Raw genomic sequence first — 14,763 nt, forward strand, 5'->3', positions numbered from 1 at the left:
CTTTTCCAATGAGTAGCCTTGACTAGATGGACCTTTGTTGGCAAAGTAATGTCTCTGCTTTTGAATATGCTATCTAGGTTGGTCATAACTTTCCTTCCAAGGAGTCAATGTCTTTTAATTTCATGGCTGCAATCACCATCTGCAGCAATTTTGGAGCCCACAAAAATAAAGTGTGACACTGTTTCCACTGTTTCCCCATCTATTTCCCATGAAGTGATGGGACCAGATGCCATGATCTTCGTTTTCTGAATGTTGAGCTTTAAGCCAACTTTTTCACTGATATAAAAAGGTTTTTCAAGTCTTAGTCAATTTTTTTTAATTATTCATTTTATAAAAGTAACAAATGGAAACAATTCTTATATAACAGCACCATTAATTTCTCTGAACATTAATTTCTGATTCAATAAAAATGAGTTAATATAATTTCCTGCTAACTAATCTATAATTTTATTAATTATTTTGCTGCCCTGACAATGAGAAGAATGAACAGCTAATATATAAGAGGGCTAGAACCAGGTGATGCTTAAGAAGAGTAATAAAAATAGGTCTGGATGTGGCAAATCAAACATAAAATCCATCCAAGCCTGCTCGTTTCTCTATCCACATGGCTATAGGTGGCCTCTGTACTGTTAACACTTACAATTCACTTCACTACAGGAAAATTCAGTCCAGAGGGTGAAAGTAAAATAGCATTCCTATAAATTATTGGTGGGATTGTCAACTGGTGCAGTATTTTTAGAGTACTTGGCAACATGTGTTAAAAATTTAAATAATCATATTCTTTGCCCTTTTCCGCTTCAAGGAATCTTTCAGCAACAGTCCCTAACACACGGAGATATATATGCAAGGATGTTATCTATAGCACTGCTGGTAGCACAGCGAAATCACAAGCTACTGAGTGAGTATTTCTCAGCAGGAAGTTAAAGGAGTTACAGTATGCATCTTTACTATCAACTGTGCAAAAGACTGAGGTAGATCTACAGGTACTGACATGTGATAAGCACACTGCAAAACAGTATGTTTAGTATCAGTCCATTTTTGTTAAGGAAAAAAGCAGTATTTGTAATGCACAAATACATGTTTATCACACAGACATCTGGAAGACGTTTAAGCAACTGCTCGCAGAAATGGAATTGGGAGAAAACAGAAATGAAGGAGAACATTTAGTTCAAATGTTAAACAATACACTGTTTAAATGTTTCAAAATGAGCATGTTCTGCTTTTGCATTATTTTAAAATGAACAAAAGTAATACCTGGTTACATTCATCATTTCCTTTTTCCTTACACTTTCACTTACAAAGAATGCAAAGGGTAAGAAATTACAAGGGAAAATACAGAAAACTGGAAGTCAAACCAGGGAGTTATGTGAAAAATAAAAAAACAAAATCCCTAATAGAGTAACTCATAATGAATTTCAGCATAAACATTTGCTATATAGGCAACTGCTGAAGATATTGAAGGTTTGGTTCAAGACCCTGCAACAAGGCAAATACTGCAATAAAGTGAGTCATGTTAATTTTTTGGTTTCCCAGTGTAATACAACAGTTACGTTTTCACTGTACTGTAGTCTATTAAGTATTCAATAGCATTACATATAAAAAAAATAACATACATGCCTTAATTTAAAAAAACTTTGCTGCTAAAAAAGGTAACCATCATCTGAAAATGCAGGTTTGCCACAAACCTTCAATTTGTTAAAAAATATAGCACCTGCAAAGCACAAAGAAGTAAAGCACAGCAATGTAAGGTATGTCAATATATTCAGTAGTTGAATCAAACCACCTTTGCAAAAGAATATGTAAAATACCTTATGATCATTTTGGTCCTTGATTTCCCTGAAAAACCGAATATCTTTAATCAATCTGGATTTGATATGTTCATCATACATAAACTGGCTAAATATATAGAACTTCTTTTTCAAAAACTGGTAGGTGAAATTGACCTATAAAATTAAAATTGGAAAAATTAAATATAAAAATTAATTTCAAATCAGTACTACTAAATAATCCATTTATAAAGTCTAATGCATTTTGGACCTGAAATACTTAAATAAATGAGGTTTTTATTGCCAAAGTTTATAGAATCTTCTAAAAGCTCCTCTTAAATATTTTTATGACACAAAAAAAGAAATTAAAAAATATTCACATAATAATATGACTAAGAGCTATAGTGAGAATCATAAACCAGATTTGCCGACACGCTAGGTTTTATGTCATAAACCACATTCAGGAGATTATTACCAATCTGCATGAATGAACTGATACTAAAGTAAAAAACATGGTGCTCTTTGACCTTTCTTAAAGGAAGACAGTAAACATTCAATTATTTACCCATAAATATTTTGAGCACCTCTTACGTGCAAGACAATGTACCTGCTCTCATGCTAGACACTGCCCTTGTCATCACCAAGTGAATTCCAGTGGGAGGGACAGGCATTTTAAGAGAAGTATAATACATGTTAAATAAACTCGGAAATCGCAACTGCAATAACCTGTAAAATGATAAGTTTAGATGTTTTGAGAATGGATTAAAAGGCCCTGATCTAGACTTAGAAAACACTGAAAAAGTAGGGTTTAAGTTGCGATTAAAGTCAAAATAAGATTAATTCTGATCCACAGATGAAAAGAAATGAAGCTGCTCAGTCATGTCCGACTCTTTGCAACCCCATGGACTGTAGCCCACCAGATTCCTCCATCCATGGAATTTTTTAGGCAAGAGTACTGGAGTGGGTTGCCATTTCCTTCTCCAGGGGATCTTCCCGACCCGAGGATCAAACCTGGGTCTCCCACACTGCAGGCAGACGTTTTACCATCTGAGCCACCAGGGAATCACCCTTGCATTAATTTCCATCCCCACCACCTTCAAATATTGCCAATTATTTTGGCATATGTACACCCATGTTAACTAACAGTCTTCATCACCCAGTTATAGAAATGGGTGCTTTCTCAGAACTTTTCTTGCAGCTTAAAACATTGCTTTTTCTTGATCTCCTCAGTTGTAGTAGCTCTTAGAAGATTATTACCCATCTTAATAGTGCGTAAATCTGCCAGTCTCTGATCTTATTTTTCCTGTGCTCAGATCATCATCACCAGACATCAGGAATTTACATTTATTACTGTGGTTAACTAATTAACAGCTGCTTCTCCCGCCAGAGTACAATTACTGAGACCAAGAAATGTCTGTTTTTCTCATCTCAGCACCCAGCACAGTGCCTGAGACACATAAAATACAAGCATAATTACACATTACATGAATGGTTGATAGATGAGGTCAAAGAAGAGTTTGATCCTGAAAGGTTCAGAAATCTCTATGCAGATGACTCCTGACTTGAAATCTGAAATTCCATCCATGTCTCATTTTTCTACTGGTAACCACTAACAAAGAGTTCCAACCATGTTACTTATCAGCTCAAATACGGCTTCTCCACTACACTAAAAATGGTCCTTTGCAACCTTCCAGTCATGTAACTTCTCCTTATTCCCTTACTCCCAAATATACTTAATAATACTGTACTATTTAAACATTCTCATTATTCTTTCCTCAAGGAGAAACTGTAACCTGAAAAGCAGAGTAAATTAAAAGAGTTCTCTTTTTCCAACAGAGGAAAAACAGCATATAAGCTCAAATGATTCATTCTCTCACATGACTGCCCATTTTTAAGATGTGAGATATTTTTAGCAAATTGCTATTTTTAAGGGTATCAAATAACTAGTAAGTACCCTCCCCTGAAAAAGAGCATGCAAGTGTTAAGTGTTCGTCGCTCAGTCGTGTCTGATTCGTTGCGACCCTATGGACTATAGCCTTCCACGCTTCTCTGTCCATGGAATTCACCAGGTAAGAATACTGGAGTGGGTTAGCATTCCCTTCTCCAGGGCATCTTCCCAACCCAGGGATCAAACCTGGGTTTTCTGCATTACAGGCAGATTCTTTGCCTGGTGGCTTTGCCACCAGGGACTGATGTTAAATAAACTATCAATGATTTGCTTTCAAAAGCAACTTTTCAGAGACTATCAGACAATCCACATAGATATATATTTATGCTGATGTCTTCAAATTTCCGATGTTATTTATAATGATCTTGAGATGGTAAGACATTCTAAAGTGACCTTTGAATCACAAAGCTTCCATTTCCATCTTACACAACTTCAGTGCCAGATACTTCAATTACAGCAAACAGAAAAATGGAAATTCAGGTATAATATGAACAGTTTTTTCAATGAAAAAACTATTTTTAAACTTCCAAATTAAACAGCATCAAACATTTGTACAACACCCCCTCCCAGAAGGTTCTTACTGTTGTATTCATGATTCCTGTGCCATGTGTTCGAATTGAATTAGCAATATGCCGAATATTAATAGTGTTCAAATGTTTGTTATTACTTGTTCGTTCAATAAAAATCTGTAATAGAACAAACACAATCCATAGCAAACACTGGTCAGTTAATCTAAGAATTTTAGAACTCTATTTTATTAGAGATAATAGGAAAGTCATTCAAGAAGATAATACAGTCAAATCAAAGAAATAAATAATATCTCTAAACAATCATTGTTTCCTTTATTTTGCTAACTTTCGCTGCTAAGAATCAATTCTTTGCCCCTCAGCCTTTCCTACTATACACCCACCCACATTAAAAATTGTTTTTAATTTACTTACTTGATTATTGAGATTATAGAGGTATCGAGATACAAATATATGAATGTTTCTCATAATTTCCAAGACATCCAGGCCCTACAAAACAATCCATATAAGTTCTATTATTAGTTTAAAATAATCAAACTTATCAATATAGTAACTTACTGCTTACATTAAGTCACCCAATATTTTAAAATTATTTTAAAGAACTACAGAAAACATACAGCCAAAGGTTAGAATAGGCTTCTGACACACACAATCAGGACTAACTGCTTGGGGAAATCTGACTGTTATACCTTTTGTGTAGAGAGGAAAAGTTAAAACTTCAAAGATCCATGACTCACATCATTTCCCTACCACTTCTGAGAATATGTCTTCTCAAGGATTTTTTTCTCTATTTTTTAGAAAGTAAATTAACAGCCAGATTCTAAAAGGCAGCCAGAATATGTGGTCATCTCTAAAGTATACACTATTTTTCAAGCACTGTGCAAGGTTCTTTACACGGAATTCTCAAAAAGAGATTATTCTTCTAAATTCCACAGCTGATCACCCTCTGTTTTTTCAGTCTTTTATCTTTACTGAGGCTTTCAATGGCTAAGTTAAAGATCTCTCTTGGTAAACGACACATGGCACTTGAAAATGTGTGGACTATTTTCAAGTACCTTTTGATACTGATTTCTAACATAATTCCACAGTGATAAGATAACAGACATTGTATGACTTCAGTTACCTTTAGACCATGAAATTTTTACACTTTGTTTTATGTCCCTGGATATGTTCCAGTGTCTCCTGGTTTATAGTCTATGGGAACTTAAATAGAATTTCTATCCTCCTGTTGTGTGAAAATTGTATAAATCTTAATTATGTTGAATTGATTCATAGTGTTTTTCAGGTCTACTACATCCTTCTACTTTTCTATTCATTTTATTAATTTTTGAGAGTCTGATAAGGAAACTCCAACTAAAAATCTTGATTTATCTTAAAAAATAATTGTATAGTGGACTATATGTAACTTTGTTCTGTATTTTCTAAGTCTCCTATAAATGTGTTACTATATTTTCATAATTTAAAAAATGAAAAAGGACAAAAATAAATTCCACAGCTTAAGAAAATGAAACTAAGAGTTCTGCAAAGTCAAAGAGGTAGGAAGAGGCAGAACCCAGGGATTTTAGAAAGTCTAATTCCAAATCTTTATGCTTCTTTTAATTATACTGCTGCTGCTAAGTCGCTTCAGTCATGTCCGACTCTGTGTGACTCCATAGACTGCAACCCAACAGGCTCCCTCGTCCCTGGGATTCTCCAGGCAAGAACACTGGAGTGGGTTGCCATTTCCTTCTCCAGTGCATGAAAGTGAAAAGTCAAAGTAAGTCGTTCAGTTGTGTCTGACTCTTCGCGATCCCATGGACTGCAGCCCACCAGGCTCCTCCATCCATGGGATTTTCCAGGCAAGAGTACTGGAGTGGGGCGTCATCACCTTCTCCGTTTAATTAAACTAGACCATCCTGAATATAAGGACTTCTCAAATGACTCAGTGGTAAAGAATCCTCCGGTCAACGCAGGAGACGCAGGTTTGATTCCAGGGTCAGGAAGATCCCCTGGAGAATGAAATTGCAACCCACTCCAGTATTCTTGCCTGGAAAATTCCATGGACAGAGGAGCCTGGTGGGCTATAGCCCACGGGTTCATAAAGAATAGGACACGACTGAGCGACTGAGCTCACCCATATGTACCTTTAATATACAAGTTACCTAATAAGAATCCTTCATTCTTCAGTGATTACTCTAATATCTAATGAATGGTATCATGCAAACTATTCCATAGCTTTTCTAACTGGGGCTCAAAGTAATATCAAAACACCCCTTTGATTAAGTTTTTATTATAGACTTTCTCACATTTGAATCTAAAAATTTATTTACTCATTATTTTTCTTCCACTAGGCTACAGGTACATGAGCTAAGACTGTTTCTATTTATTTTTGTATCCCTAAACATACTGAGGGCTTCACAGGAGACCCAGTGGTAAAGAGTCTGACTGCAAAGCAGGCAATGGGTTCAATCCCTGGGTCAGGAAGACCCTTGGAGAATGAAATGGCAACCCTCTCCAGTAACACAGTGCAGTGTCTAGCAAATTTTTGATAAATACTAATTTTATAAATAAGTGAATGAAAGGATATACAAACTGATCCTGGAACTGGCCCCTATATATATGCAGTAAGATGAATGAAAAATTATGATCTTCAAATTTTGAAACTGAATTAATGGATTTTAGTAAATATTATATCTGGATTATCTTAGAAGTAATTACATGCAAATTAACTGAAAACAAATCTTTGTACTCCTGAGATACAACCATACTATAAATTAGCTTACTGAATTTATAAAGCTAAATATTTTGCACTCAAGTTACATTTGTCTAGGATATTAAAGCACATATATTATATCTAGTTTAAAATTCTTAACTGTGACCTTGACTAAACTTGTAAAAGTTCAGCAGAAGTCACCTCACTATCCTGATTTGTTTCTGAAAAGCTGTATGTAAAAATGTATGTACCAAAATTTCAACAAAAGGTGAAGTACAAACATTTGGAAGCATGTGATAAATTCTTTCATAAAGCAAATCAGCACTAATTTTTTATTCTTCTCAACTATGAGCTTTTTATATATAGCAAATATTTTCTTTTCACTTTCAACTTTGAAATATAAACACGGTACTAAATAATTTTTTTTTAATTGTCTTAGAGAGATACTATTAAGCTATCATTAGACTATACTAAGAACACTTTCTACTATACCTGTTCCAAAGTCTGACTAGGAAGATGGGCCTCTGTCATAACCAATCCATAACGCTGAGTAGCTAAATTTCTCATTTCACTGTAAGTAGCCCAGTCATGAAGAGCTACTGTCGTTAGATTGTAGAAAGTCTTGTCTAGGTAGTGAGTTACATAAGCTTCAAAAGAAACAAACAAAAAATTCAAAACTTTTTTTGATTCATGGTAACAATAGGAAAGGAAGAAAAATGACACTAAAAAGCAAACAACTTGTCTCTGAACATTAAATTTCTTCCTTTAAAATAAGGTGCTAGGAATGGGACTTCCCTGGTGATGCAATGGATAAGAATTTGCCTGCCAACACAGAGGACACGGGTTCAATTCCTGGTTGGAAGATTTCACAAGCCATGGAACAACTAAGCCCGAGCACCGCACTACTGAGGCTGTGCTCTAGAGTCCACAGGCTGCAACTACTGAGCCATGTGCTACAACTACTGAAGCCTGTGCTTCACAAGGGAAGCCACCACCACGAGCAGCCCACGCACTACAATGAGAAGTCCCTATTTGCTGCAATTAGAGAAAGCCCACACACAGCAACAAAGACACAGTCCAATCAAAAATAATAATAAAAAATGAATTAATTAAAAAGAAAAGACTGAGAGCTAAAAAGTGTTCTTTAAATAATAAAATAAGCTGCTAGGAAAACAAAAATGAAGAAACAAAAAGGAATTCAAGAATAAATGGACTAATACAAAGAAAGATTTTTCTCAAGGTTTTGTTTTTGTTATTTGTTCTTTAACAGAGCAAACACATATAGAATACAACCCTAAGAAGAAAACCAGAACACTCACCTCGAATGTCAATGAAACGATTGAAAAACCGAATTGGATTCAGAGAGAAAAAAAGGGCCAGGTCTTTCATGCCAACTTTGAAAGGGTTTCTGTCATCCAGCTTTAAATGAGTATGCACAGAAAGTCGCAGGTCCTTCTCTATTTCTTTGCACAACTTGTCCAACAAATGCTATTCAGAAAAGAATTGATATCTTAAATTTTCAAAATGATATTCCAATTGTATGATTCTTCTAGATGTCCATGTTCTCAATGTGAAGAGCTTTATACTCAGTACAATGACGAAAAAATTTGTCAAACTGTCCAACTAAATACTCCCTGGTAAAATACTGTTTCACTGGGAAAGTCAAATTATTTTCCTATCCATTTTAAATCAATGACTCTTTTTAACCAGGAAGCAGTCAGATGAGTTCTAATGAGTTCATTAGTATTTTAAGTATAATACCCTTGCAAAGAAAATCAAAAGCTAATCTCTGGTAGTTTCACCAAAAGAAACATGAATATACAACATGAAGCATAAAATTTATATAAACCAGAACATAGGAAGAAAGATCCTGAGAACATTCAAGAGGAAAATTTTTGAATGCTTCCATGTAAAATTATTAAAAACCCACAAAACTCACGGAGTTAACGGCAATGAAATTAATCATCTTTTCTGGTGTAACATGGGGTTCTAAATACTGACCAAGACATGTACCTTATTTTCTAAATATGAATATTCAGCACAAGAAATTATATTAAAACTCTCACATTTTTATCAAACCTGAGTAAGGTTTATATTGTAAAATTCACTCATTTTTAATTCCTCCCTCTATATAAAAATACTGCTGGCTGAAAATACAGTTTTAAAGATGGCAGTATTTATAACACACTTCTTTAGAACAAAGAGAGATTCATTTAAATTGTTACACAAGAAACAGGATTTACTTTTAAATATAAAAGATTTCAGTCATTAGCTCTCAAAATGAAATTCAACATTGATAGTTGTCTTAACTGTATTACCATGAGCAGCAGACAATATTCAAACCAATTTTGCGTTTGCAGTCTTCTAATGAATAGGACTTTGATTCAAATATACTACTTACTAAAGTAAAAGAAAAAAATAATTCCAAATTCCTAATCTGGATTTCTATACAAAAAATTAGGAACTAAAGGCCAATTACAGTTCCGTTGTTCTAGACAGTGATTCGTAAGTAAGAATCATAAATTTGTGAAAGTCTGCTTCAACCCAAAAAGTTTTTCCAAACTCGGCATTCTAAACACATCTTACGCTTTTCAATCTCAAATGTTACCTCATTTAAAATTTCCGTAATTTCCTTGTCATAGCAATCGAGAAGCATCTCACAGGACTCCAAATGCCTTGCATGCATCATGGCGGGCACACAGTCACGTAAAGCGCTGAACATGTACTGACGGGGGGGAGGAGAATGTACATGCATTTAGAGAAACTACGTCTTTGAATTACATTACAGAAGTTACCTGTCTTAAGACAAAGCCTCAATCTGAAGGCTGTTTTTCTACCCATGACTACCTTACTTTCCTAAGTAAGAGCTGAATTTTACTCTCCAAAGCATATGCTAATACCAAAAAAAAGCAATCACATTAACTAATCCTTTTTATCTTAAGCATTCAAATACGTTCATTTCCACAAGGAAATGGAAAGATCTGAATACCTTGCTGACAAATAAGTCAATTATTTTGACACAAACTAAAACCCAGTGAAATGAGAATGATTAGGAATATGAGAAGAGTTAAACATATATTCAAATTAATTCATTTGTATTAATATAGAATTTATATGCATAGCACTGTTAAAAAAAAGCACCAGTTTTTAAATGGTTTATTAAATGATCTATTTTAAAATTAATTAAAATGGTTTGCACAGTGAATAACAAAAATGAAGAAATAATGCTCTTTACACTATTCTTTTACTTACATGTAGTCTGGCTGCATCAACAGCATTTTCATATACGTCATCTAAATAAATTGGGAAGACAGCTCGATGCCAGTACAGAAAACAGCAGTCACACTGTGTCTGGACTCTACAATGTAAAGTAGTAATTAATGCTACCAAAAGTGAAGTAAGCCCCCAAAATAATGAAAAGAATGGCATTATTTACTGTAAAGGTAAGAGCTGTCTATTCATATCTGTATTCCCTATATCACTTAACCCAAAATTAGCATAGAAAAGTCATAAAATAAGTATTTTTCAAACGGTAACAAAACAGTCCAGTATCTGACACTGTTGGAATTTTATAAATGCATTTTAGTTTTAAAGCATACTTTAAAAAATGTAACTTTACCACAGTTTAAATTGTATTATTTGATATGACCAGACTCACAAGACCTGCACCACACGCACCATTTTACCTGTCTCAAAGCTGAAAAGGAGACCTTTCAAAAAACTGTGACCAAAACAGCAACAACAAAAACCAGTGGCACTCAACCTATTTATCATCTTTGTCAAGTGACTATTTCACACTTTATAGGGCAACAACTTGATCATAAATATCTTATAGTGAAGAAAAGTTCAGTATTTCTTCCATGGATAGAAAGTGAAATGCCACAAACTACAAAAATCTGAGCGTCTCAGAATAACAAACACATTATGCTATAAATACGAGCATTAAATAAAAATTGTGCTGTAATCTTAGTTTGACTGGAAATCAAAATTCCCCTCTAAGAAACTCAATGCTTACTTGATAAAAAGAAAACAATAAAGCCACAGGAGTTATACAAATAACCAAAGATGAATCCATCTTAGTGACTGTCTAACCAACGATGTAACTCAAATTCTGTCCCAAATAAAATTATGGAAGACTATGTGAGATGGCTCTAAGTCTCTCACAAGTAGATGAAGCTTTGTTACAAAGCAGCAATTCTGAGTCTATTAGAGATACCCATCACAATAAGCACAACAGTTCCAGAGTCTGCCAGATGCTCTAAGGCCTATATCACATTTTTCAAGTGAGTTCTTCCAAAAGCTACATCCTTACTACAGAAGACAAGTAAAAGAAATACAAACCCTTGCCAGAGTCTCATTCTAGTCATGCCACAGAAATTACGAGGAGGAACCAAAGGTCTACCTAGATTACATTCCTTCTACTGCTAGACTACTAAAAAAAAAAAAAAAGCCCTGATGTTTCCATCACCCGTATCTTTTGTTACCATTAGCTATCCCTACTTACCTTTCTCGAAGTTCACTGATAAGATCCAGCTTCTTCATGACTACTTGAAGTGGAAAGAGTTCTTCATCTTTAAATGTTTTCTATTAGGGAGGGAAAAAGCACAGAGAAGTTGCACTTGAAGGACAGGTTTCTTAAGCCAGTAAAAAGGGAAGCGTGAAATCTCAGGTCTCATTTTTACTCTGTAAGTAACAGCAATACACTTACCATTTGTGTGCCCACACTCAATGCCAAAGAAACAATCAGTCGTCGCTGCTTTGTGCTTGGTCCATTTAGAGTGTTTTCAGCCAAAACTAGAGCAGAGAGCACATCAAGACGCTGTTCACTATATTTTTTGTCAGAAATTACTCTTTTCTTAAAGATAAAAGGAAACAGGACATACCAGCTTTAAATTCGAGGCAGTAACACAAGACTCATGAGGAAAAATTTTCCAGTTATCTTTTCCATGATTCAACTTAACAGCACTTAAGACAAATACTTTCCCTGTTCACTTCTTATGATGTCAGATGCTTTATTTCCATAACATTCCTGCTAAGCACCATCAGGAACAGCAAATTACTAGGCGTACCTCAAAATTACCGTATCAATTTAACAAGGAAATAATTTAAGAAAGACACAATGTTATTTTAATAATGCACAGTATGTCCTTTTTTAGTAGAACTGTGTTAGTGCTGGAAATTCAGGCTAAAGATAATCCTGATCACTCTCAGTAAAATCATGGAATACCTTGGAGATTATAACCAAGAATACTGTGGATAAACATGCTTAACTAGAACACACAAAACAACAGAAGGGCAAACTAAAAAGACAATATAATTATGCTTTTATACCTTGGCCACAGAAATAGAATTAAGAGCCTGATGCTGAAGGTGCTGTGTTATATGTGAGACTGAATCAGCCACAACCATGCTTCTCCTGTAGAACATATGCTCTATTGCCTAAAAAGAATCAGAAGTGATTCTGTGAGAATCAACTTAAAACTTAAAAATGTTTAGGCACAATTCTAGAATATCTTTATGACTTTGGGCCTGGTAAGAAATTTATAAATGAGATGAAAAAGGCACTACTATAAAGGGTAAGACTGGTCAATCCAACTGTATTAAAATTATAAATTTCTGTTTATCAAAAGCCACTATAAATAAAATTGAAAGATAAACCAATGTATGAGAAAATACCTGCCACACACAAGAGATTAGTACTCAGAATATGTGGACACCAAACAAATCAAACACTTTTTTTAAAAGGCAAACAATTCAACAAATACCTGAACAAAAGAAATGAAAATATTTCTCCAAAAGAAGCAGTTAATAATATTTGAAAAGATATTATCATTAATCATCAGGGAAATGTTAAGCATAAAGTCATCTATAAACACTAATTCATAAGTTGACATGCACACACACACAAAAAGTTGATAATACCAATGTTGGCCAAGTAGGGAACTACAGAAATCTAATATATTAACAGAGGTATGTAAACTGATGTTAACTACCTGGAAAAATAATCTAGCATCATCTTAAAAGCTGATTATATACACAGCATAAAACCCAGCAATCCACTCATAGGTTTATAACACCTCATAAAAACTTTTGCACAATTACACCAAGAAACATAATACAAGAATGGCAACATAATTTAAAATAGCAAAAACTGGAAACAACCCAAAAGTCCAAGCCCAGGAAGACTACACAGTAATGAAACTTAATGAACTACAGCTACTCGTTCCAACATGGTAACACCCTTGAGTAAAAAGAAACCAAGCCAAAGAATACATGAGACATCCCTCCATTAATAAAAACTTCAAAAACATTTATAACTAAACAATGAGTGGTTGATGAGTTCAGTCATATGCCACAAACTAAAAAGAAACAAGGGAATGATAAAGTTCAGGACAGCAGGTCCTCCAAGCGGGTAGATTAGGATGCAGTCTGGGAAGGACAAGACAGGGGGCTTTGAAAATACTGGTAACATTCGCTTTCCTAAATGGGATGATAGGTTTTTAAGTGTTTAGTATTTTTAAATTATGCTTACATATTAAATATAAGATATACATGCATTTATGTATACATATATATACTTCTGTATTTGCATTTCATTAAAAATAAATATAACTAATAATACCTTAAAGGAAAAAATGGCTAAAAATCTAAAGACAAGATCTCCAAACTATATTTATTTCCTAAGCAAATCTAAAGAAAGTGAAGGTGAAGTCACTCAGTCGTGTCCGACTCTTTGCGACCCTGCGGACTGCAGCCTACCAGGCTCCTCCGTCCGTGGGATTCTCCAAGCAAGAACACTGGAGTGTGTTGCCATTTCCTTCTCCAAGGGATCTTCCCAACCCAGGGACTGAACCCGGGTCTCCCACATTGGAGGCAGACGCTTTAACCTCTGAGCCACCAGGGAAGCCCTAAAGCCACTATTAACAGAAATTCACTAGCAAATCTTTAGCTCAGGTTTTACAAAAAGCTACATGTACGCTCTCCCGCCTATAGTTTTATTTTTTTACTTATGAGTATGCTAAGAAACGTTTTACCACATTTTCAAAACCTTTCAAATCCCAAGATTACAACACTTCCTCTAAATTACAAAATAAACAGCCTCATGCTGACTAGCCTCATATGCATTTTAATACTATAACGTTTTATGTGTAGTTTTTAAAACTCATGCAACACATTTAGAACTTCCATGAGTAAAACTACTAATATTTTGACTAATCTTTTCCTTTTCCTTCTTTTCTCTTTGACTACATGTTAACTTTTAATAAAGTTTAAGTATATTGGCCATTCACAGAAAATTATTCAAGAAATTTCTGTCACTGGCTAGTTCCTTTATCTAACTAAGAGACAAATATACATTCCCATAATTTTTTATACTCATAATCAAGAAGTCAAACCTTACCCCCCAAAATCCTACTTTATGCTTGGATCATTTCTCAGTGATAATGGCAAGGTAAAATAATCCAAAACTTACCTTGAGAAGTTCAACAAGCCTGCACAACGCCTTCACTGATGTTTTGGTCATTGGCTTTTGCATGGACATGTAGAGATTCATTGTGGTTTTAATAATGGTACTAATACTATAAGCATATAAAAAGCCCTATAAAAAACCAACATAAAACATCAATTAAAATCACAATAAAAGGTTTCATTTCTTCAAGATTTCATTCTCTGTGTGATAATAATTCTTCAACTCGCCAATATCTAGTGCTTCTAGAGTGCATTTAAGATTTTGAAATACTCTTTACATGCAGTATTATACATGGTGGTGAAGTTTCAAAGTTATGCAACCTATTTGCTGCAGCTTAAGACACGAGCTGAGGGCTCTAAGGA

General features: G+C 34.5%; 1 protein-coding gene across 1 annotated transcript in view; it reads right to left on the reverse strand.

The window, feature by feature from the left end:
• LOC128071381 (WASH complex subunit 4-like) overlaps positions 1-14,530 on the reverse strand; it is a gene marked incomplete at its 5' end in the record, with an annotated part of 29,519 nt that extends 14,989 nt beyond the window's left edge. The window contains 11 exons of the mRNA XM_052664267.1: positions 1,809-1,943; positions 4,296-4,400; positions 4,656-4,730; positions 7,426-7,580; positions 8,253-8,421; positions 9,542-9,658; positions 10,186-10,291; positions 11,438-11,517; positions 11,642-11,788; positions 12,265-12,372; positions 14,405-14,530. Coding sequence (XP_052520227.1) covers positions 1,809-1,943; positions 4,296-4,400; positions 4,656-4,730; positions 7,426-7,580; positions 8,253-8,421; positions 9,542-9,658; positions 10,186-10,291; positions 11,438-11,517; positions 11,642-11,788; positions 12,265-12,372; positions 14,405-14,530 — 1,323 coding nt within the window. The remainder of the gene's footprint in view (positions 1-1,808; positions 1,944-4,295; positions 4,401-4,655; positions 4,731-7,425; positions 7,581-8,252; positions 8,422-9,541; positions 9,659-10,185; positions 10,292-11,437; positions 11,518-11,641; positions 11,789-12,264; positions 12,373-14,404) is intronic.
• Positions 14,531-14,763: the final 233 nt, after the last annotated feature.

This window comes from Budorcas taxicolor, unplaced genomic scaffold, assembly GCF_023091745.1.
Source record: "Budorcas taxicolor isolate Tak-1 unplaced genomic scaffold, Takin1.1 scaffold411, whole genome shotgun sequence".
Taxonomy (NCBI): domain Eukaryota; kingdom Metazoa; phylum Chordata; class Mammalia; order Artiodactyla; family Bovidae; genus Budorcas; species Budorcas taxicolor.